General features: G+C 45.3%; 1 protein-coding gene across 1 annotated transcript in view; it reads left to right on the forward strand.

The window, feature by feature from the left end:
- PAPPA (pappalysin 1) overlaps positions 1–23,404 on the forward strand; it is a gene marked incomplete at its 5' end in the record, with an annotated part of 238,201 nt that overhangs the window by 123,854 nt on the left and 90,943 nt on the right. Inside the window, one exon of the mRNA XM_032418990.1 lies at positions 17,123–17,316. Coding sequence (XP_032274881.1) covers positions 17,123–17,316 — 194 coding nt within the window. The remainder of the gene's footprint in view (positions 1–17,122; positions 17,317–23,404) is intronic.

A 23,404-nucleotide genomic window follows, 5' to 3' on the forward strand; every position in this document is an offset into this window, starting at 1 on the left:
CCCTCAGTTCAGGAGTCCAAAACCACGCCTATAACTTGAGTTCAGCCTCATTACCCATGAGAGGGCTGCACACGCGTCTTAAAACCCTCTACTTTCCCATTTGTCTGTGTGTCTTTGGCCAAAAGAACTCCTAAATGGGGAGATAGAAAGAGAGAGAGAGAGAGCCGACTGGCCTGACCCAAGAGCACAGGGGACCACTTCTCTGCTCCAGGCTCAGTCCACCAAACATCTTTTTCCATCTGTGAAATGGGAGTGCTGTTCTTCACTTCATTGGGGAGCTAGGATATATCCTTTCCTTCCTTTATGAATTTATTCATCCCAGATTCGTTGAGCGCCTTTTACATGTCAGGTCTATGCTAGGCACTGAGGATGCCAGATCTGCTGTGCTTGAGATGGTTGGTTCCTGTCCTTCAGAAAGTGTTCAATAAGTATCAATTACAATGACTATGAATAATCTAGTTCTTACAAGTAGCAAACGCCCTGTCCCTGAGATCAAGCAGAAAGTTAAGAATCTTTACTCAGGAAAGCCATGAGGGGGATTCTATTAAATAGCATGATTAAACAGACCCATTTCAGTGTGTTTCTCCCCTAACTTATCTGGCTCTTTCTTGAAATTTTGAAACTTCCTCTGAAGTGTACCCCTTTCCAGTTTTCCTTAACTCCTCTGGCCACGCCAGAACAGACCTTCTGCCCACGCTTTAAAATATTAGAGCTCTCCAAAGTCCCAAAAGCAGCTACTTCTCATGCTGTACTCTCCCTGAGCTCATCATTCAAAACCAAAGACCCCAGAATCTCTGTCTTCAGTCTGGGCTTTTCTCTGGACCTCTGTGTGGACTTGTATACCTAGTTGCTCTAACTGGATGCCCCATGATACTCAAACTCAACGCATCTGATAGCAAGCATACTGATTTTCTCCCCAGACCTGTGGCAAATCCTGTTTCAGTCTCAACTGGTGGCGCCACTCGCCAACCAGACTTTTCCACTAGAAGCTTGGGAAACATCCTTAACTCTTCCCTCTCTGTCACTTGCCACGTCCAGACAATCACCATGGTGCCCATTTTACTTTGAAAACTAACCCCCCTCCTCAAATCGGTCCCTCCTCCCTCTCCCTGCCTTCCTTGCTCTGAGTCCTCCACCTGCTCCTGCCTGGAATTTTGCAAGAGATAAAGGTCCCAGGTTCCCCATCTGGCTTGCCCTCACCTATACTCCCCTGTAGTGAGAGCCCGCTCTCCTAAAATGCAAACATCATTTTGTCACTCTCCCTTTGAAGAGTCAGGTGCCCTTGAGATAAATCTAAATCCCTTACTGCGGCGTTCGAGGTCTGAACCTGGTATTTGTACTTCACGCCCCAGCATCTTCTGTGCTTTATCTACTAGGTTGTTTCCCTTGGCTCACAGAGACTGGCATGTAGCCCCACTCCCCGGCCTAGGACCTCTCAAAGATTCAGCCCCTGCGTTACCTCCCAAGGGAAGCCTTCTCGAATCTGGGTAACACTCAGGGCTCTGTGTGTGGTGGTGGGAGGCCCTCCTCTGTGCGCCCATGGCATCTCGTACTGCAGGACAAAGTACTGTGTACTCAGTCATTGACTTACTGGTCCCCGTCACCAGACTCTGGGCTCCTGGAGTGTTGAGATCCGGTGTAATTCATCCGACTTCCCAGAATTCAGTCCCGGACCTGGCAAATAATTTGCGGCTCAGTAAATACAGAATAAGTGAATGAAGGAAGGACATGTTTCTTAGGAGACAGTTTTATTATTCAGGCAGCAAAGCGTAGTAGAGCTTTGTTGGTCTTTAGAGGCAGACAGACCCCTGTTTAAATCCCAGGCCCTTCTGCCTTCTCGGGGTCCTCTCCGGCAGGATGTCTCTCACTGGGATGGTTTTGTGCCCAGGCTCCGGAGCTGAGTTGCTGAGTTCCAATCCCATTTCTGCCTCAAAAGTGGGGTGGGGGCTACTTTAGTTTCTTCATCTATAACGGGACCGCGTCACGATATTGACATATCACGGAGCTGCAAAGCCCTATACAAGTGTTTGCCAATAATGTTCTTTTGAGCCTCTTTCCCTTGGTATAAAGGAGAGAGGGACTCGGCCGCAGCTCTCTTTCCCCATCTCAGTGTTGACCATGGCCCTAACTCTTTGACAAGGTCCACACGGTTTAGAACCTTAGCAGAAGGGATGTGCAGATCCGGGGGCTTTGGTGGTTACTTAGATCCCCCCGCCCCCGCACAGGACTGTCTGATAACCCCAAACTGAGCTGCTTTTCAAAACCCAGGCCCAGTGCCTGCCAGCTTCCTTTTCGTGAGGGAGCCTAATTCTCTGGTAGCTGGAAAGGACTGCAGGTAGGCCACCCCCCAGGCAGAGAATTCAAAGGGAAGTGGATAGCTGTGTAAATAGCACTGCTTTACGGGGGCATTTAAGCCTGTGCTCTTTGTTAAGGGAATTGATGGCTTTGTAAGTACTGCCTCTGAAGGGAGTACTTGAGTTGAAGGCTCCCCATCTGTCCTCGTAAATTCCCTAATGGACTGTGGGCCCGGAGGCTGGGCCCCGGTGTGTTCAATCACCTGCCAACAAAAACTCGGATTCCACTTTAAAAAAAAAATTAAAAAGGTTTAACCAAAACATAAGTGATTGAGCCGGTGCAGTTTAACTGGCATGGAGTAGCAGAGACAGATTGCTTCCTTTAGGGAAAGGGGACTCCTGATCCTTCACGGAATCTGTTTTCCTGCTGGACTCCATGCCAGGTGTTTTTTATACAGCTTCTCATTTCATCCCCCAAATGTCTGAAAGACAGTCCTTATCTCAGCGATTGGCCAAGGAGGAAACCAGGACTGGGACGTGAAGTGTTCTGTGTGCTGCTCACGGACACCCAGCCCCTTAGTGCAGGGCAGGGATGTGACCTCAGCTCCCGCAGCCTGCCCCCCCGCCCCCCGTCACAGACCACAGCATCACAGCGTCTCGGACAGACTCAGATGAGCTTGTCTCTTTAGATCCCCCTCAGTGTCCACAGCCACACAAAAGACATGAATTGGGCAGTATGGGTGGATGCATGGGCACAGATTGTGGAATCCAACTAGTCAGGATTGGATTCTAGCTTCAACTTGTGAAACCTTATGTGAATCTAATGACCTCACCTCTTTATACACCAATCCCCTTGTCTGTTAAGTGGTGATAGTAATAGCACAAAACACACTGGGCTCTTCTTGGATTAAATGACATTATAGATTGAAAAACATTTAACATTTAACAACGTGCCCAGCACGTTCCAAGTCATCTGATTATTCATTTAACCAATACACTTACTACCTGGTAGCTAATATTGTTATTGGAGAGGTAGAGGATGCTATGGGAAGACATAAGAGAGGGGCAAGCAGGCCCCTGGGGGGGAGGGGCGGATTACCAGAGAGATTTTGCAGAGGAGTTGTTGGTTAAACTATGGATAAGGATGACTGGAGACTAGTCAGAGGAAAAGCAGTGCTGGGAATTGGGGGAATATTGTCCCTTCGGGAAGCAGCCACACTTTGAGGCTGTCAGCTGAGACTTGAGTACACTAGAGAAGAAAAGAGAAAGCTACAGAAGCAGGCAGGGACCAGATTATGCCTTGTCCATCATCATCAAGCCTCTGCTGGCAAATGTTGAATGAATACCAGTATCTTCTGAGTCAGCCAATTTCACTTTTGGCCAGGCTGCAGTTAGTTAGAGGGGTTTTCTGCTGTGTCCTCTCTGAGCCTTCTCTTCTTCAGGTTAAACATCTCCATACATAGGAGTATTGCTCAGTGATCCTGCCTACCTTGGGTCCCATTCTCTGACCATGTCCTAGGTCCTCAGGGGCCCCAAACTGGTCTGCCCAGCCTTCTGAGAACCACAGGGGGCTTCTCTGATCTCTGTTCTGGAATCTATAGCCAGTTACCCAGTCTGCAATCCCATGTCTTGTTTGGGCAATCACCTTTTCCAGTCAGTAGAAACTGATCTCAGAGTGACCACTACTCCTGGGAACTTTTTCTATACATGAATAGTAATGCTGACCCTTATCATTTCTGATAAAACAAAACAAAAAACAAAAAACCAAACAGGTTTTGATTGATATTTTTAAATGTTCCAGGGTAACTCTTAAAATTCAGGACCAATTTTCCTTTCCTTCCTTCCCTCCCTCCCTCCCTCCCTCCCTCCCTCCCTCCTTCCTTCTTTCCTTCCTTCCCTCCTTCCCTCCCTCCCCTGTTTTTTCCCTATTGGGAGTAGAGAGAGACACACACACATATACAAGTTTCTGTAAGGACAAAAACAGTTCAACAATACAGATCAAAGAGCATATATTCAAATTAACATAAAATCCTCTTCCAAGGGCATAAAAGGAGCCCCCGCCATCATGTAAGGTAAAGAAAACTTACCGGAGTACAGCTCAGCCCATTGACTGGGCTTCTGCCGGTGAGCGCAGTGTGGCATATCTCACCAACTTGGAGATGGAGGACACTGTGGCTTGAATGCCTCATCTTTCTGAACTTATCTGAACCATATGGCAGGAGGATGGTCTTCGAAGAGGGCCAAGCCAATCAGGGCTCGGGTGGGAGGGATCCATTTTGACACTCTAGTTTCTTGCATGGGAACCCCACCAAGAACCAAGCATACTGCGGTCACCTTAGTCACGACCAACTGTGCCAGACTGGGGTGACTGGCTTGGTTTTCATGTGGTGCCCTGATTCATCCTCAATTCCTTGGCTACTGTTATTTAACATAGCATCCACTTGCCCAGAAGTCTCTCTTCTCTGGAAACTTGAGGACACCCTAACGGATTGCTAGGTGGCTCGTTTTACTGCATTGAAGAACAGGCATGCGTATGTGCCCAAACTGCCTTTGTTTGGATGCGTGGTGTTTTCCTTATGGTTCCATATACACATTTCTCACAGATCAATTTCTATTTGAAATTGCATAGCCCCAATATTTATATAATGAGCCTTAATGAGCCAACCCAAACCCTTGGCCTGTAGCTTTCAGTGAGTTACTTAACCTTTCTCAGTTCCCACATCTGCAAAAGGACGCATGCAGACTAGATAATTTCTAGAGACCCTTGCAGGGCTAACCCTCCATTCGTTCATTCATTCAGCACTCTGTCCTGACTGTCCTTGGTGTCCTGAAATTGGAAGTGCAGTAATGGGCAAAATAGCCTATGTTTCTGCTCTCAAGGAGCTGCCATTCTATGTTAGGGCAAATGCAGTCATCAAGTGCACTGGTGAAGACGCAATGTAATGCTGCGTAGACAGTGAAATCCTGAGTGGGGTACAGTCCGCAGAGATGGGAGTGGAGGCAGCACTGTTGGAAGAGGGTTCACTGAGCACCGGACGTGAGGCTGAGGCTAAGACAGTGAGCTGAGCAAGCCATGTAATGGTTCGGGAGAGGAGTTCTAGATTGCATCTGTGATAACGAAACGTGCAAACAATAACACATCTGAGTGTTTGCCGTAATAGTTTAGCTGATCATTGCAGCCACTTTCTAAAATGGGTGGGAAAAGCAGTTTTGTCGTTTTGTTTTGATAGACACAAAGAACGGAACCCAGAATGACGATGTGTGTTACCCGGTATTGGAGAATTGAGCTTCAGATTTTGATTTCCTGTCCTTTATTCCACCTGCTGTTCGCTAGAGTCCTCTCCTGTGTTTCTCAGAACAGGTTCAACCGCACCGTTCTAGTTTTCATTTTGCTGATATTTCCCCATCTTCAGACTGAAAACCTGGTTTAATGATTAAAGGGGGGGACATTAAGAACCAAATTCATTGTAAAATGACTCTGTTGAAGGGGATTATAGAGCTACTTGACATAACTCTTTCTAGAGAAGGGAAATCGCAGCTCAGGGAGGGGAATGAGAGAGCATCTCTTCTTGACTCCCGTTCTCTTGACCAAGCTGCTGATTCTGAGAAAGTGGCCCGTTCTCTTTTCTTTTTCTTCTTTCCTTCTTTTTTCTTTCTTTCTTTCTTTCTTTCTTTCTTTCTTTCTTTCTTTCTTTCTTTCTTTCTTTCTTTCTTTTTCTTTCTTTCTTCCTTTCTTACCTATTTTTTACTTATTTATTTTTGGTGTGGAGCAACGAGATCACATTACAACCACGGACACCCGATTTGCAGATGTCTACCATCATTACCCTTTTGTGCCACTTTTGTACATTCTCTGCATATAAATGCCTCAGATTGCTTTTCTCCGTTTATTATTAGCTTCTTTTATCCAAGGCAAATCTCATTCTGTTATTTCCTGCTCATGCTTTTAAAGCCCTTCTGGTCCTAGGTATCATTCTCCCTCCTGTCTGTGCTTAGAATGCCTGCCTGTTTCGTGGCCACTACATAATTCATTATGGGACTGAATTTTACCTCCTCTCCCATATCATGAGATAGTGCTGGAACCCAAAAGAGACCCAGCTGAAAATCATTCAGGGCTTTGAGCATTCTTCTCTATTGAATGCCTTGTCACTTATTAGGATCACTATCTTTGCTTATCATCTTTTTAGGCCATTCAAATACCTATACTAAATTCAAGGTGATGCAAATGTATCTTCAAGTTCCAATTCATAAGACCATCAAATCTCTTTATTAAATTTCAGTCCAGTATGCAGCACCTTTTCTATCCAGATGTTCCATTGCTTTGAAATTCAGTTAAGAAAGAAACTAAAACAATATTTAGGACAGATGGTGAGGCATGATGTCTCATGGGGGAAAAATATTATGGGATGGTTTAGATAGAATTGGATTTTTCCCCCTAACGTGTGCTTGGATTTATAATAGGATCTCATTATAATTAATATTTTCATAAAAATCTTTCTATCGTACAATCTGCTGAAACAGATTCAAGTCAGGTTTGCGGTCTCTTCAGTACAATCAATAACAGACATTCTGAAACTCCAGAAGAACTTTGTTAATTCATCTTTTACGAGCAGCAGCTACGAGAATGGCTTTGTCCTAAGAATCAGAGATGTGAATAGAAGTTAACACTGGAGACAGCCCAGAAATGTCTCACAATCCAAGAGCTGTACATAGTCACCCATTCATTCATTCTCAAATGTCAATTACATAATATGGTGAGACAGTTTTCTTGATCCGAAAGAAAGGTGTGCACTTGGAAACGTGCTTCCGTGAAACCTGTGTCACATGGGGCGGGGTGGGGGGGAGAAACAATAATACATAAGATTTATTTTTAGATAGTGAATAATGGTGTGAAGGAAATACAACAAGATGGTATGTATGCTCTAATGGGGATGGAGGAATCGGATGTGAGCTTACTGTAAGTAGCAAGGTTGTTATTTGAGGAAGTAATATTTTAGCTGAGCCCTAAATGATGAAAAGGAAGAGGTTGTGAGAAAAGCCAGAGAAAAAGTATTCTAGGTAAAACGAACAGCAAGTTCAAGTTCCTGGAGCCATAACAAATTTGGCTCATTTAAGAAATAGATGCATGTTGAACAGGGGGTTAACTGGATGGATGGATGGATGGATGATAGTGAGCGAGGGAGGCAGTAGTAGGAGATGATCAGCTAAGGTGGGAACTTGTTGGCTGAGACAGAGACTGAATCTCACCTCATGTGTTATGGGAAACCATTGAGGAGTTTTAGGTAGGAGGATGGCCTGAAAGTTTATGTTTTTAAAAGAGCACTCTGGCTGTGCTCTGGAGGAGGGGGGATTAGGAAACAGACCGAGGAAGAAAAAGACTAATTCAGTGAGCATTGGAGAAGTGACAGTGGCCTGGGTTAGGGTGGCAGCGATGGAACAGAATATCCCGAGACGAAAGGGTGTACGGGATGTGTCCATGGGCTTTATGTGGGGTTGGAGGGCAGTCTGAAAAAATGGGAGAGATGACTCAGACGGTTTTGGTTTGACCATTGTTGGGCGATGTTGTCATTTACTAAGATGAGGAAGAAAGGAATGTAGGGAGAAACCATTACTTCTGCTTTAGACATGATGATTCGTGATGCTTTTAAATAGATATTTAAGTAGAGATGTCACTGTAGGCAGTTAGGACTCAGAGAAGAGAACATTTCTAAAGAAATGTTTGAGCCATTGACACATAGATATTTTAACATTTTTATTATAAATGAGGACTGAATGATAGAATGTAGATAGATAGGAAAGGGGACCCAAGGCCTGGCCCTGAAGCCTGGCAGCATTTACAGAGATTTAGGGAAGCAGAAAACAGCAAATAAGTCTATGTGGGATAAGCTGAGAGCCAGAAAGAAATGGGATGGCATGTGCCATGGAATCCATGAGAGAATGCTTCGGGAAGAAAGGGAAGGGCTACTTCTTTATATGCTTCAAGGCAGTCTAGCAAGATGAGGATTTTGATGTTATGGTTTTAGCCACCTTGAGGTCAATGGTGATCTTGATAAGATTGATTTTGGTAGAGTAGCAAGTACAGAAGTTAGACTGGAGAGAACTGAAGAGTGAATTATAGGTGAGAAGGTGGGCAGTATAAGTAAAGATAACTCTTAATAAACTCTGTGAATCATGGAAAGAGAAGTGTGAAGTAGGAAACATAGAGGTAAGGAGATGTGGAATGAAAGGAGGTTATTTTATTTTTTAATTTTTGCATTTCTTTAACATTTTTGTATAGGCCATATCCTGATTTGCTGGTTTGGAAGGAGGGAATAGTGATGCAGGAAGGAAAGGGGGTCAATTTGTGTGACAGGTGAGGCTTCATGGAGCTAAAGATGTCTGAGTCAAATCTTTATGGGAGACTCAGGCAGAGACTAGCCTTTCAGGCTAAAGAAATAAGGACAGAAGCTCTGAGCTGTGAATTCTGGGAAGAAACATTTGAGGGCAGAGCTATGGTTGGGAATGAGGATAGACAAGACAGTTGGAGCTAGCCTATGGAAGGATTTGAGTGCTAGGTGGGGACGTTCACATTTTGCAGAAGTCAACTAAGTACTTATTTCAAATACCATCATAGATAAATCGCTCATAGATTAATCACTTTAGGTTCATTACTCTTAGGAAATGGGGAAGACCCAAACCAGTTAAGAGAGTATTGTAAGGGCCAAGTGGACAGAGGACCAACCTGTCCCCCGGACAGTGCTCTCCATGATAGGCCTGGATGTGGGATGGGAGTGTTAATGTGAGGCTATATCCAGATCCATCCTTCTTTTCCTAGTGCTTTCTGCTTGCTAGATGATGCCTGGTTGTCACAGTGGAACACAGGAAGGAATTTCTGGCTCACTTTTATATATGGCCAACCCTTGTAGGAACCAGAAACCAACTTAAGCTCCTCAGATTCAGTAGACCTAACCAGCATCTGAAACTTGTTAGCAGATTCATAATTCTTTAGAAGCCCTTCACCACCCTGTCTTCTGTACTCCGGACAGGCTGATCTGGTTGAGGAGGTTAAGGACAAATCCCAGTTTGAACAGAATTAAACAAGGTCAGCAGTGTGGGTTTGACATGAAGCCTTTGAAACATGGGCGATATAAAGTCCGGTCATTTCTGTTCCAGAGGAAACATATACCAATATTGTGACCACCATCTCCCTACCAAGCTTCCCCTTTGTAAACCTTTGGGGGTTAAGCACTCCAGTTTCCCATGTTCCAAGAAGCTATTATTTGGACACAAAGACTGTGCATTTTTTGGTCGTTTGTTGTTGTTTGGATGAATTGTTATGTGGCATGAAGCTTGTTGTGGTTGGACCCATCCCTAAACAAACAGCTGAATTTAAAAATACTATTTTTTCTGGTGTTTAAAAAAATACAGAAAATAGTCATCATTGGACTAACTGAATATCCTAATGCCAATCACTGTTCCCTCAGCTGGAAATAGAAATGGATACTAATTTCTCAAAAGTTGACCCATCTTCGCAGACAAGAAGTTTAGAAAAACTGGTAAATTCTACCATCCTTTGGAAGGTAGCCCATGATAGGAGAGCATGCATTCAAATTATTTGGTTACTCCCTGAGTCTTATTACTTATTACATTTCCTATTACTTAAAGCTGTCATCTGTAGAGTGTTTTTTTTTTCTCTCAATGGGCTAGAGACTTAGTAACCCCAATAGCTTCTCAGACTACTAATATTTGGACCACACCAGGGATGTCGTGAAAAGTGAAAATGGAGATTCCCAAAAAGAATATTGAAACTTGGTTAAGGTAACAAATTATTTTGTCGCCAGAATTATATACTGAAAACCTCTGGTAAATCGGCATGGTGTAGTAGAAAGGGCTTTGTGTTAAGAGTTCAAGAACAATAATCTAGTCTTGACTCTACTAGAGACGTTCTCTAAAGGCTTCAGCAAATCACTTCAATTCCGTGAACCTCAGCTTTCCCATACAGGAAATGAAATCATTGCTTTCAGCTCCAAGATCATCATTGTTGTCATAGACCATTTATTGATCACCTGTTATGTCCTGAGTGCTTCACCAACATTTACCACTAGACTATAAGTTCCATGAGGTGAAGGTCATGGATGATTTCTTTACTACTCTGGACCTACAGTTTATCACAGTACCTAGCACACAGAAGAAACTAAGCAAACATTTTGGGTTGTTATATAATCACATGTATTATTAAGTGATCTGAGCATGATAGTAAACATTCAATCCTTCAACCATTATTCAGAAGAAGAAAGCAAGGTCTAGAAATTCTAAGTAATTTCCCCAAAGTCAAATAAATAGTAAATGGTGCACCTACTAAGCAAAATCAGGTCTTATACCTCACTACCCCCTAAGAGTATGAAAATCACAGATATTCCTGCTCAGAAAAATCTTCAAAGTCTCTCCATTTCTAAACAGGAAAATTCAAATACCTCAACATGGCATTGCAATCCTTCCTTACACCGGCCTCAGGTCAGCTTTTCAGTTCATCGTTCCAGGACCCATCATTCTCCCGTAGCTCTAACCTTGACAGCTTCTTCATATACACACACATTGGTTGAGACTCATCCAGTGCTCATACTCTTCCCTTCACCTCCCCAAATTCTTTTCTTCCTCCAAGATGTTGCCCCAAATTGTCTTCTTGGGAAGCCTTTCCCTGTTTTCCCAAGCAGTATTGATTCTACCCAGAAAGGAGGAGCCCGGTCTGATGCGTCAGTGTATCCCCAGTACCAGCACAGACACAGAGCAGATACTGGGTAAATAAATATTGGTTATCAGGATTGATTCTATTCTCCAGTTCGTATCAAGGAGTAAAGGTGATCTTAGCTGGGGATAATAATGACCCTCACTTCCGAATCTTCAGAAAGCTTTAGTGCCTCTTATTTGTTGCCCATTCATTACTGAAATGATTGCAAGAGGATTACTGCTTTCTTAGTCCCATATGGACATTATGGATATGTTTGTGAGATAGCCACTGTGGGTTTGTTTTAGAATAACTGCAATCAGTCCCAAAGTTTGAAGAAATTTTATAGCAAAGCTAGTTGACCTTTTAGACAAGATATGTCATTCCACTGGAAGAAGATACCATTGTTTTGATGAAATCTGGTTTGCAGTACTGTCATGGTATGGCTGGTAATCTCATCACAGAAAAGTATACCAACACCTGGTTAGTTGAGAACATGCCTAAACTGGTAATAATCTATCGTAAATATAATGCATCCATTGTTTTCATTTGTCATCATCCGCTCATCTATTCCTCGACCATTTGTCAGGCACCTCCTTCATTCTAGGTCCTGTGCTGTGAGTTGGGAATACAGGGATGAGAGTCAGCAACTTTGTACCCAGAGATACCTTCTGCCTGCTGGGATAGGGCTGAAAGAGGGTCTTGTTCATAGACAGGTTGACCAAAGCTGGATGGGGGGAATCCGGGAATTGTGAGAAAGAGCACAGAGGAAGGTCATCTGATCAAGCTAGGATGGGAGTCAGTAAGAGAGAAGGGAGGATGGAGATAGCCTGCTAGAGGAGACGCTCTTAGCTGCATCTGAAGACCCGGCAGGAGTTTTAGCAAAGTGAAAAATGAGAAATAGATCCTAGGCAGAGGAAACAACCCCTGTGAGGTCATGACAGAATGATGGGGAATGGCTGGTGTGGAAAACTGCAGGAGAGGTTCATTGTGGAGGGTCTTGTATGCCAAGCTAAGGAAGATGATCTCCATAAGCAGGGAGATCTGTCACAACATTATATGTGAAGCACAGCATGGGCAGAAATGGGTTTGGGGTAGGATAGTTACTCCTCAAATCTGCTAAATTATCCCCCTATCCTGAGGAACACACATTATCTCAGGCCTTGTTTGAAGAACACATTGGCTTGAGTTTGTTTTTGCAGTAGTTAATAGCTTATGACTGTCTGGTCTTCAAGATTCTTGAGCTGAGGGCTTGTGGAAATCATCCTAAGATCTTGTACTGAGCTAACGAGCAATTTACGTACCTGCTTCCTTTTCCAGCAATGAACTCTCTAGCTCTTTCTTTTATTCATTCACCTCAAGGATTCTAGTGGTGTTGCAAATTCACAATTTTCTAATCAAGCTAAGTTCATTAGTGTCCCCCAGTTGGGTTGAAGTAGTTCCAGTATAAGTAAATAGATTCAAGATTACCTGATGATCATGGACAGATTAGAGGCTTGAATCCAGGCTTTCTGACTTTAAGGACAAGAACTCTTGACAAAAGCCTAAGCCCCAGCCTTTGCTTACATGCCAAGGTAAACTCATCTCATTCTCCTAAGACTTGGCTTCCAAGCTCTCCAATAAGGGCAATAATGTCTGAGCATCTCAAATAGTGTCCTTCAGACAAGCCTCAGGAATGCAAAGGCAATGGCATTCCATCCTGATGCTCCAGACAGATGGAAAGTGAAAATTAAGTCAATGAGAAGCGGCATCATCTGTGTCTGTCCACTTACAGAGAGTCCATCTGCCTCAGGCTCCTGGAGCTGAGCGCATTTCTTCCAGAAGGAAAAGAAAGTAGCACAGGAATGTTCAGCTGGGGATGACAGACTTGGCAATGCTTGCGCCCCACATCAAGTCTTTTAGCTGGATAGAGCAGTTTCTAAATGTGTTACTGCACAAGAGGGACTGAGTCTGAGACAAGGAGTTCTCTTATGTCGGGGGAAGAAGGGGTGAGGTGGGGAAATCATACTGCCCAGTGCAAGCCCACTGTAAGCCCATCACCAATGGCATCTCAGCTCCTTTCCCTCCACCCTAAGACCCTGTCTAAAGAAACTTCTCAGAGGGTGCAGAGTGTGAACTATGGACAGGAGTACGTGCACTGGGAGTGCTGGATTTTAGTCATTCATTCATTCAACAATTATTTGTTGAGTGCTCCAAGGGGTTATATGATGATCAGTGCTGCCTAGCTACTACAGGGAAGGCAGGTGCCAGGATAGTCATTTGACCTTGGTATTGATTTTAAACTCTTTTCACTATAACCTGCTCAGCTACCAGCGTAAAGTGTTCAAAAAGCACCAAGTAAATGGATGTAATGAAAACGGGAAGGCCAGTTTTGTTTTATTGTATTGTTGTTGCCGTCTTTGTTTTTCCTGGCCACATATTTTTATTCCATTTCTCGTTCTGTTCTCTACAGTGCTTGGGGCATGGGAGTAGAGAGGGAGAGAAAATTCCCCAGATGAAGACTGGCAGATGTAGCTGAAGGGCCCCCGGGACTCCAGTAGCAAGAGAAAATGAATAGCAGAGTCCAAGGATGTTATTTCAAAAAGTGGCTCATGGTAGCTTTGTCAGCAGAATCTTGGAGGAGAAACCAGGCATATTTATTCTCTCTCTCTCTCTCTCTCTCCCCCCCTCTCTCCCTCCACCACCTCCTATCTCTCTTTTAACTCTGTCTCTGCCTGCCTATCTATCTATCTATCTATCATCTACTGAACTACCTTCCCACTTATTTACCTGCTATGCCTACCCCGACCTCTCCTTCATTCCCTGGTTCTGCTGAGTCCCAGCAGACAGAAATATGGAGGTCTTAAACATAATCAGGGAGAAGTTAGCCCTCATGAGAACTCAGCTTTAGCCCCAAGTCCTGCCACTCTGAGGTGTCTTTGCTGAGAATATGAATTAAGTCATCTTAGAGAATAGATCTTCTGTGATCTTACTATAATCTTATCCTCCCTGTCTTCATGTTGGAGGGGGAGAATGTGGTACCAGCAGTCAAGCGATCTTATCCTCAAAAGGATGTGGTTTCATTATTCTGTAGCTAGAGCATGGGGGCAGAGGGACATTACCCTCTGAGGTATAAAAAGCCCAGGCTCCTACTTCTAGCTCTGCCACCATCTCCCTCTGTGATCTGGAAGCAGACTCCTTACCACCTCTGGATCTCAGTCTCCCCTTAGCTAAAATGAGTGAAGTTGTTGGCATTGTACACATCATCTTGTGAAATAAGTGCAACAACACAGGGTAAATATATTATTTCCTCCTTTTCTTTTCTTGGATGAGAAAATAAAGTTCAGAGAGGTTAGGTTAGTTTTTTTAAGTCCTATAAGCCTATATATGACAGAGCTAGGATCTGAACCTGGCTTTGTCTGATGCTGAAACCTGTGCTTTTTGCAATTCCCTTGACTGCGTTTTGAAAGAGTAGAGTCTGGATTAATGGCTGGTCACTCTCGGATTGGGTCTACATTTTATTATATGTTAAGTTGGCCCCGTTCACCAAGAGGTTGGAGCTACTGAGAAGTGCTGAGTCTGTCTTCTCTCCATCCTTGAGCTGCCAGGCATGCTACTGGTCACTGGAGTCCTCAGCTGACTCAGACTCATCCTTAAATAATTGAATTATAATGAATTGATTTATTCTGGCTCTTTTGATAGTATTTCACTATGTAAACTGTTTGCTGAAATAAACAAGGGATTTTTGGAGCTTGGAAAGGGTTCAACATTCTGTTGCCCCTGAATTCACAGACTCCTTTTTCAGATAGTCAGCATCCTAGAAATCCAAGTTTTAATTCTACTTGACCCTGGCTCTTTCTATTTGGTGGGGAGGGGATGCTGCACAGTGTTTTAAGTGAGTACTGATTTCACAAGGTGATTCCATCCAACCAGCTAGAAATAAATTGACCCCTTAGAAGAAGAATTTTTTTTCTCTTGACTGTTATTCTAGAATGTACAAGCATGTTTATGTCCATGTCCTATGAGAGTTTTGTGGGTATCCTGAGAGGTTGTCCTGGCTGGGACAATCATTCCTTTCTTTTCTTTTTGTTGAAGTATAATTAACATACAATGTTATTTTAGTTTCAGGTGTACGATATATTGAGTCAACAGTTCTGTACATCCTCAGTGCTCACCGTGATAAGTACAGTCACCATCTGTCACCATACAACATTATTACAGTGTTTAGGACCATCGTTTCTGTATTACAGATGGAAAGCCAGAGGCTGAGAGGTGAAGCTAATTGTGCAAAGTTATATAGCAAATCTGAGGGACAGAAGTCAATTCCTGATTGGAAACGGGGCTCCACTCTATTGTTTTGGAGTAAATAGGGGAAGGATGTCCTAGACCAACCAGTATCCTTTGGATGACCCTATGTTCCAGTATGCCTGGGATGTTCAGATTTTCCCAGGAAATGTGCCTATTGCCTGGACATAGTTTTTAATAGCATCTCGATCACTAGTTTGGATGATGATTTTAAGTGCACCCGAAGACACCGCATAGTAGGGACCAGATTTCAAGAAGCTCAGTCTTCCAGAGGAACTGCAGCATGCAGATAGGATGGCACAGTTAAGTGTTAGGGTAGGGACCCTCATAAAATAGGAACCCACACAGGCAGGGGTATTTAGTTTTGCCCTAGAAGTATTGGGAAAAGAGCACAGACGACCTGACATTTGAGTTATTGAAGGATGGGCAGGGGGATCTCTTTCAGATGGCTACATTCTGATTTCTCCTTGTGTTGTTCGGTGCAGAACCAGCAAGCCACGCGCATGGGTCCTGCCTCCTTGGAAGGCACCTGCCAACTCCACGCTTCCGTGGTCTGTGTCCTGGCCCCTGAGAATCACTGCAGCCAGCTGCAGCTTTAAGTTGTCCCAAGCAGAAATCACTGCTGTGATTTGAATTACATGGGAGCCTGAGAACTCACTTGGCCTTTCACTTTAACCACCAAGCCCTGAGGAGCCTAGGCCAGTAGACAGGAAGGACTCCCAGAGGCCCGGCACGTGGACCCTCTTATCTGATCGAGTCCAGAGGGGGAAAGGGATTTGTCTTAAGGAACAGAGCAGTTGAGTTACAGAGCAGGGACTGAAGCCAGCTCCTCCGATGTATCCGTTCCTTCCTCATGTGACACCGGGACTCTCTTCGGAGCTCAGTAAACCTGTTTGCCACTGTGAAGTTCTGTGGTGTCGGATAATGTACCCAGAACTTGGAAAGTGAAAGCCTGAATTTGAAACCAGGATCTGGCATGAACACACTGTGTGACTTTGGGTGTTATTGTTTTTAAAGAGTTTATTTATTTATTTGAGAGAGAGAGAGAAAGAGTGCGTACACATGAGTGGGGGGAGAGGCAGAGGGAGAGGGAGAAGCAGACTTCCTGCTGAGCAGGGAGCCCAATGCGGGGCTCGATCCCCAGGACTCCGGGATCATGACCTGAGCCGAAGGCCGATGCTTAACCGACTGAGCCACCCAGGCGCCCCAACTTTGGGCACGTTATTAAAGACACATGGGATCTCGGTCTCCTAATCTGGAGGACTGAAATAATTAAAATAATAATGCCTTCCTCACAAGGTGGCTGTGGGGCTCACTTGGGGTATAATGAAGTGTTGGTGAATCTGTGTGTGTTCAAACATACATAGCACAAGATCTACGCTCTAAATTTTCAAGTATGCATACACTTAATACAACCATAAGCACAAAGTTAGCGGTAAGTGCGATGTTTTACATCCTCTTGCATAACTGCAACTGTATACCCACTGAACAGTAACTCTCAACCATTTCCCCCTCCCCGCCAGCCCCTGGTAACCACCATTCTAGTCTCTCCTCCTATGAGTTTCACTACTTTATATTCCTCATTCAAGTGGAATCATCCACTAGTGGACCTTCTGTGTCTGGCTTATTTCACTTAGTATCATGTCCTGCAGGTTCATCATGTTGTCACAAATGGCTGGATCTCCTTTTTTAAGGGTGAATAATAATCCCTCGTGACTACTGATGATGGGCATTACAGTGCTGATGATTCTGCTCGTCTGATCCCACCACTGTGGATTTCAGCTGAGACCACAGAACAAATATCTATCTGTTCTCTCTCTTCTCTGTCCATCTCCTGCAGATGAACCCAGCCGGTGCTATTTCCATGATGGTGATGGCGTATGTGAGGAGTTTGAACAAAAAACTAGCATCAAGGACTGTGGGGTCTACACGCCCCAGGGGTTCCTGGATCAGTGGGCATCCAATGCTTCAGTATCGCATCAGGACCAGCAGTGCCCAGGCTGGGTCATCATTGGCCAGCCGGCAGCCTCCCAGGTAAGCTCCCAGCCACGTGTGACATTTCCTACAGACATTTTGCATCTCTGCTCGGCCCCTCCGGGCTGCCCTCCTCAAATGTAATGTCACTGGTTGTGGCCCCCTGACCATATCTCTAACCAAATGTAATCCTACGACCTCACAAGTACCATTTGTCAGGGATGAGAAATTGGGATGGTTAAGTGCAGGGGACATCAGCATAGTAGGGTAAAGCCTGTCCTCCTGTTTCTCTACCTGTTATAATTCATATTTGGTGAAGGAATTCCATTTTGGATATGCCACTGGAATTCAATGGGTTAAGACTAAATTCTTTTTGGGGAGTCCTGCTTTATTTGTTTGGAGGGGGGTGCCAAGTTGTGTGCTCTTTGAGCACTCACCTGTGAATTAACTCTATCATGAATTTGCTGTGTGACCTTGGACTAGTCTCCCCACTTCTCTGGGCCCCATTTCCCCCCATCTTTAAATTAGAGGGTAGTTGAGCTTGATGATCTCCAAGGACCTCCCCACTCTAAAAAGCTGTGACTCACTCCTCAGTCCCCTAATGCACTATTTATGTTCCAGGATTCTTGCCCCAGGGGACTGCCAGTTTAGTTGAGGGAACAAGAGATTGGGGCCACCAGCGCTTGTGTGATTCTAGGGATGGCCGTGCTGTCCCCAGAGCCCCCTTTCCAATTATCCTGCTGAGCAAGCACCTGCCTTCTTCCGAGACTCCCATTTCCCAGAGACACGACTCAGTGCTTCCAACCGCCTGGCCTGGTGGCCATCTTCAGAGGCCAGCCTGCTCCTGGCCTTGCAGATGAGTCATTATTCCCAGCCATTCCTCTCTCATATTGCTTCCCTGACTCGGGGTGGGGGGTTCAGCCTGATGTCTAGATGAAAGAGAGATGTGACCTTCCTCTGGGGCCCAGTGAAAATCCCTGGATGAGGTACAAGATAGGTCCACTTCATTTATAAGTCGCAGTGTTTATTTGACCATTTTTTCATTTGTCTGTTTGCTTGTGTTTACATGCATTAGATTATTTATGCGTTTGCATTTGTTTCTGACTGCCCGAACTCGGGTGGAAGGGAGTCTTGTATAGTGCTAGCCTGGTGAATGAATGAATCAAGGAATGAATGAATGAGTGAGTAAGTGGATGTCTAGGGTTCATCCTCCCCGTGCCACCTGTGTACTTGCTGAATTTTTCTTTGGTTGCACCTGTCACCTTGAACCCGAATTACCCAGGTGCATGTCTTGCTCTCCCTAGGCTGCTCATTCTTGGAGAACAGCTTTGAGTTACATTCACTTTTGCCGTCTCATCTTCAAGCACAGGCCAAGACAAGACTAGGTGCTCCGGAAACATGTGTTTAATTGACTGTAGACACTTCACGTGCACACACGCACTTGTGCGCGCACACATGCACACACACACTGCTACATGCAAATGAGCACCGCCAAGAAAAGATACTGGGGCATTACCTCTCTGTGGCATAGAAGGTCCTGCTTGGGAACAGCAGGGCTGGCCGGCAATAGAGCCAGGAATTCCCAATTCAACACTGGCAACGGGTTCTAGAAATGTTTAAAAAACATCATTCAAACAAGGGAATTAACACACTCGGAATCTCATATGAGCAAGAGCTGAGGCAGCAGCTGTGTTTCAAAACCACCCAAAGTGTTATGGCTGCTAAAGTAAGAAAAAAGAGAGAAGGAATTGTCCAGCCTTAGCATTTGAAAGGAGAATTCACGGGGCAATTATCCCAGCCTTTTAAGGAGGGGCTGTCAGGAATTATGGGTGATTATCTCTTCCTAAACAAAAATCCAATTTCAAAAAATCATTATAAATACTAGCTCTTCGATCTACAAAGAGGAGATGAGGAAACAAAATCATCCTATTGAATTATTCATTGTAACCAATTTTATTTTAATGAAATCGACTAGGTTCCATTACTCTGGGCTTGGACATAATCTTTGTTACAAGGAGACTTCAGCTGTAACTAAATTTGCCATAATGAGATCAGCTCACTGGAGAATACAGGGTCAGGGGAGGGGATGTGTTGCTGGCTGGGTGCAGGGCCAGGCAGGCAGCCTGGAGGGCGGCAGAACAAAAGTCTCCTGAATTCCCCCACTGAAAGCAAATGCCTAGAAGTCACTCATGCACTGCCCCCACCATGCACACGCACGCCCGTGCACGCTCACACGGACACGGAGCCTGCGTGATTCTAGGCAAGGTGTTCCCTGGAGGGTAAGGGTGGCTCCCTTCTGACAACAGAGAAGAGGAGGGGGCCTATAACCATGGCCTTCATTGTTACCGTGTGTGCTGATTAGAGGAGGCTGCTGGTTAATTTTCACCCAGTCAGGGCTTCCAGTGAAGAGGTTGATGGCTTGAGAGAAGGAGCTGGGAGGTTCTTAGATGTACCACGTGCCCCTCGCCTTCCCCCAGTGCAATTAACTTTTTCCTTTTTCTTCTTCCTCTCTTTCTGTCTCTCTTCCACACATGCATGCACGTGCATGCACACACACGAAATTCCCATGCAGGAGCCTGGGTCCTGGGGAGAGTGGGGTGGGGAGGGTCATGGAGGTGCACCAGCCACTGCATTGGACCCTCCCGCACTCTGCAGCCAATCCCGCTGAGTGGCTTCCCCAGAGCCACACAGCCCAGAAGTGAAGAATCTAAGATTAGGATCTTGCAGAAGCTGCCAGTGAGATTGGGAATATGCGGCCACCTCCAAAAGTCAGAAGTCAGTGGACACCTGGAAAACCGCACTGGGAAATAGGAAGAAACGTGGCTGGGCAGATCCTATCTTTGGTGTCACTGTGCAAAATGCCCTGAGGCACTTGGATTCTCCTCTAGCAGACTCCTGGGCGCTGCCTACACCTCTGAGTTCAGGCTGTTCTCAATCCCTTCGAGGTGGGCTGTTGTGAGGTCCCCTGGTGGTCGTTCACTGGGACACTCCATTAACTTGGGGGAGGGATGAAGTGACCACAGTTGTTCTTCGTTCCTCTTTACAAGCCAGCTTTGTCCACGCTCTGTCTCCCCCCCTTATACTATAAACATGGTAAAGGCAGGTGTTTGAAGGATAGGTGCCTACCTCTGCACTGGAGCCTTTGGGAGAAACCAGGGAGCAGAAGAACCAACCCCTGGGCTTGTGAGGTGTGAGGATTCTATCAAGAGGAGCAGCCCCATCAGAAGAAGTTGGCACATTCCCGCTGGGATGGCCACCGAGCCACACTCATCATGCTTCATGAGTCTAGAGAATTTCTGAAAGCTTGAGTTTCAATTTTGTGAAAGCCCTTTGTTCTAATAATTTCCAGTCTTTCACGTGTCCATTCTCCTCCAACAAGGTCCCCAAATTTGGTTAGGGCTACACCATTCCACCCCAAGCCTCGAGTCTCCTATCCAGACGTTATCGGAGCCATCAGAACCTCCGGGTGTGCAAATTGGGCTGACCACCCTCTCATAAAAGACATTCTTTGGACATTTTGGCCATGCACCTTCCCAGCCCGGCTGGAATTCAAGAAGTCCCTGAGACAGAACAAAAATGGAAATGAACCGAAGGAATCAAGTTATCTCTCTTCAGGGAACCTCAGAAATGGTTTGGGTTAAGTGCTTGCAAAAATTTCATCTTGTCCTCATTTTGTCTCCATGTTTTGCATTTCTCTAGTGCTTTACACCATAGGCTGCCAAAATGAGATGTAGATATTCCTTCATCCTGCCCCCACCCCCAGTGTTTCTACCACAGTCCATTTCCTCCTATCTAGACAGGCACCTCCCTCCTTCTGCAGTGGCCTAAGAAGGAAATGGAAATACTGACGACCTGGAATGCGCAGGCCTCTCCAGGGATTACAGACCTTCAGTCAACCAACCAATTTATTTGGTTAATCCTTTGAGGGTAAAGCTTAGACTAAGCATTTCCAGGGCAGTGGTTTCAGGGCCAAAATAAAGAAAACCTTTCTAAGAACGAAGAGCATCCATAGGGGGACGGAGTGCCTTGTGATCTACTAAGCTCGCCATGGTAAGGCATTCAGGCTGAGCTGGTGGTTGAATGGGAGATCCCTGCCTTAGAAGGCAAGTGAGAGTCTAGACACCTCTCCTTCCTTTGTAATCGATTCTCTGATGTTCTGTTCCATCCACCCATTTATTGGGCATATGGGTCCTTTGCCACTTTACCTTGAGTTGCTATGACCAGCTTCTAGGCATGTCCATAATACTTAGGGCCTCCATTAAAATAACAAGTCATAATTTGTCTTGAATTATGTATTAATTCATTTATTCATTGGTTATATATATATACATATATATATTCATTGGCTATAGCAGAAATCTATTTGAATCTTAAGCTGCGGAACAAGAGTAGGTAAAGAGAGTGGGGGGGGGGTTTAATGGAAGTCACATGACTGGCTTTGCCCCTCCTCTGATTTGGGAACCTTGAGCAGATGACTCCTCTGGGAACTTTAGTTTCCTCTTTTGGAAAGTGGGAATGACAGCATCTACCTGGTGGACGTTGAGAGAATAAATGTAGAGAAGACACCTAGCCCTGGTTTTTTTCCCCACTTACTGGGTAGTTCAAATGTTAATTCTCTGTCTCGGTCATGTTAGGAATCTCCCCCACACCCTCACCCAGAGGCCACAGGGACCCACACTTCTGTAGATATTCCGCTGAGTCAGACATAGTTGTGTTAGCGCCTGTCTCCCGCAACCTCAGGACTACACCAGGCATTTTAAGAAACTCCAAAGAAGCGCTGGTCCTTTTGCTGCCCTCAGAGGGCTCACCATTTCATCCGGAGGGGTGTGTCCTACTAGAGATAGCTGCCAAAGACCCAAGAGTGAGATCCGGAGGGAGTTCCCCTGAGGAAGAAACCACAGTGCTATCAGCTTACTCAGCCAGCAGGGATGAGAGCCAGCACGTGGGTAAGGAAAAGTCCTTCGCCCACTTTCCGAAAGCCCTGCACAAATTATAAAAATAACATTTATCAAGTTCATCCAGCTTCTGCCTCAAATTCCTTGAATCCTACTGAAACTGCTACAAAAGTAGGAATCGCTGCTCTCACTTCCCAGATTAGGACAGTGGAGCTCAGAGGGTTGGGTGAGCAGCTTTGGGGCTCAACCCTGTAAGGGGCAGAACCAGGGTGCTGACCACTGTGTTCTTCATGGGAGCTCAGGTGCGGGACGAGGCAGCTCCCACCTGCCGAGAGCGACCCTGGAGAAGCAGCTGGGAGAACCGGTGTCTTTTGCATCTTTTCATACGTAGTGCACGTTCAGGGAACACCAAGAAAATGGAATTTGCCACACCACTACCTCAAATATTGCCCCCATTGTTTCTAGCATATGGTGTAGACTCCGCCCCGCCGTTTCTGCCATGCGGTGTAGACTCCACCTATAGGCATTCATCCTCTTAGGCGAAGCATTGCCCTCTCCAGAAAGTCATTTAAAATGTGTTTATGAAACGATGGGAGGACTATAGGACATGTCTTAAGTTGCCGACCCCAAAGGGTAAAAAAGATTTCTCAGATCTACGCCTAATTATTTCTGGGTTATGGGAGAAAGCAAGAAGAAAGGCACAAAGAGGACAGTTGTGGATGGAAGAGGTAATTTTGCTCAGTTTCCAGGTGTGTTTCCAGGCGTGTTGTAAGCCTTGTGTTCTACGCAGGAAACCCTGCAGTGTCAGTAAGAGGTCGCAGGGTGCGTGCACTCCTCAATGGCCGCTGGGTCCAAGCAGGAAGCAGGGGCCATTTCTCGGTGTCTTCTTCATGCTCGCGTCCCGGGAAGGGAGCCGATTCCCACTGGGTTCTCTGGACACAAGAGTAAGAAATCTCCATGAGCACTTGCATTGCAGTATAGGGAGTGTGGTGGGTCCAGGGAGAGACACAGGGGAGGGAGGTGGAGATGGACAGACAGACATCCAAAAAAAAAAAAAAAAGCCAATAAGAAAGAAAGGGGAAATTGAGAGATGCGCTTCTAAAGGTGTGCTGGGACATCCTTCAGATGACTAGAATTTAGACTTTATCCTAAGTGCAGGGGGGAGCTCTCCAGAAGTGAGAAGCAGAGGGCTGACAGAATCGGACGTCCATTTGAGGAAGAGGAGAGACATCTATTGAACACCTCCTGAATGC

Source organism: Phoca vitulina, unplaced genomic scaffold (assembly GCF_004348235.1).
Source record: "Phoca vitulina isolate PV1807 unplaced genomic scaffold, GSC_HSeal_1.0 scaffold21, whole genome shotgun sequence".
Classification (NCBI taxonomy): Eukaryota; Metazoa; Chordata; class Mammalia; order Carnivora; family Phocidae; genus Phoca; species Phoca vitulina.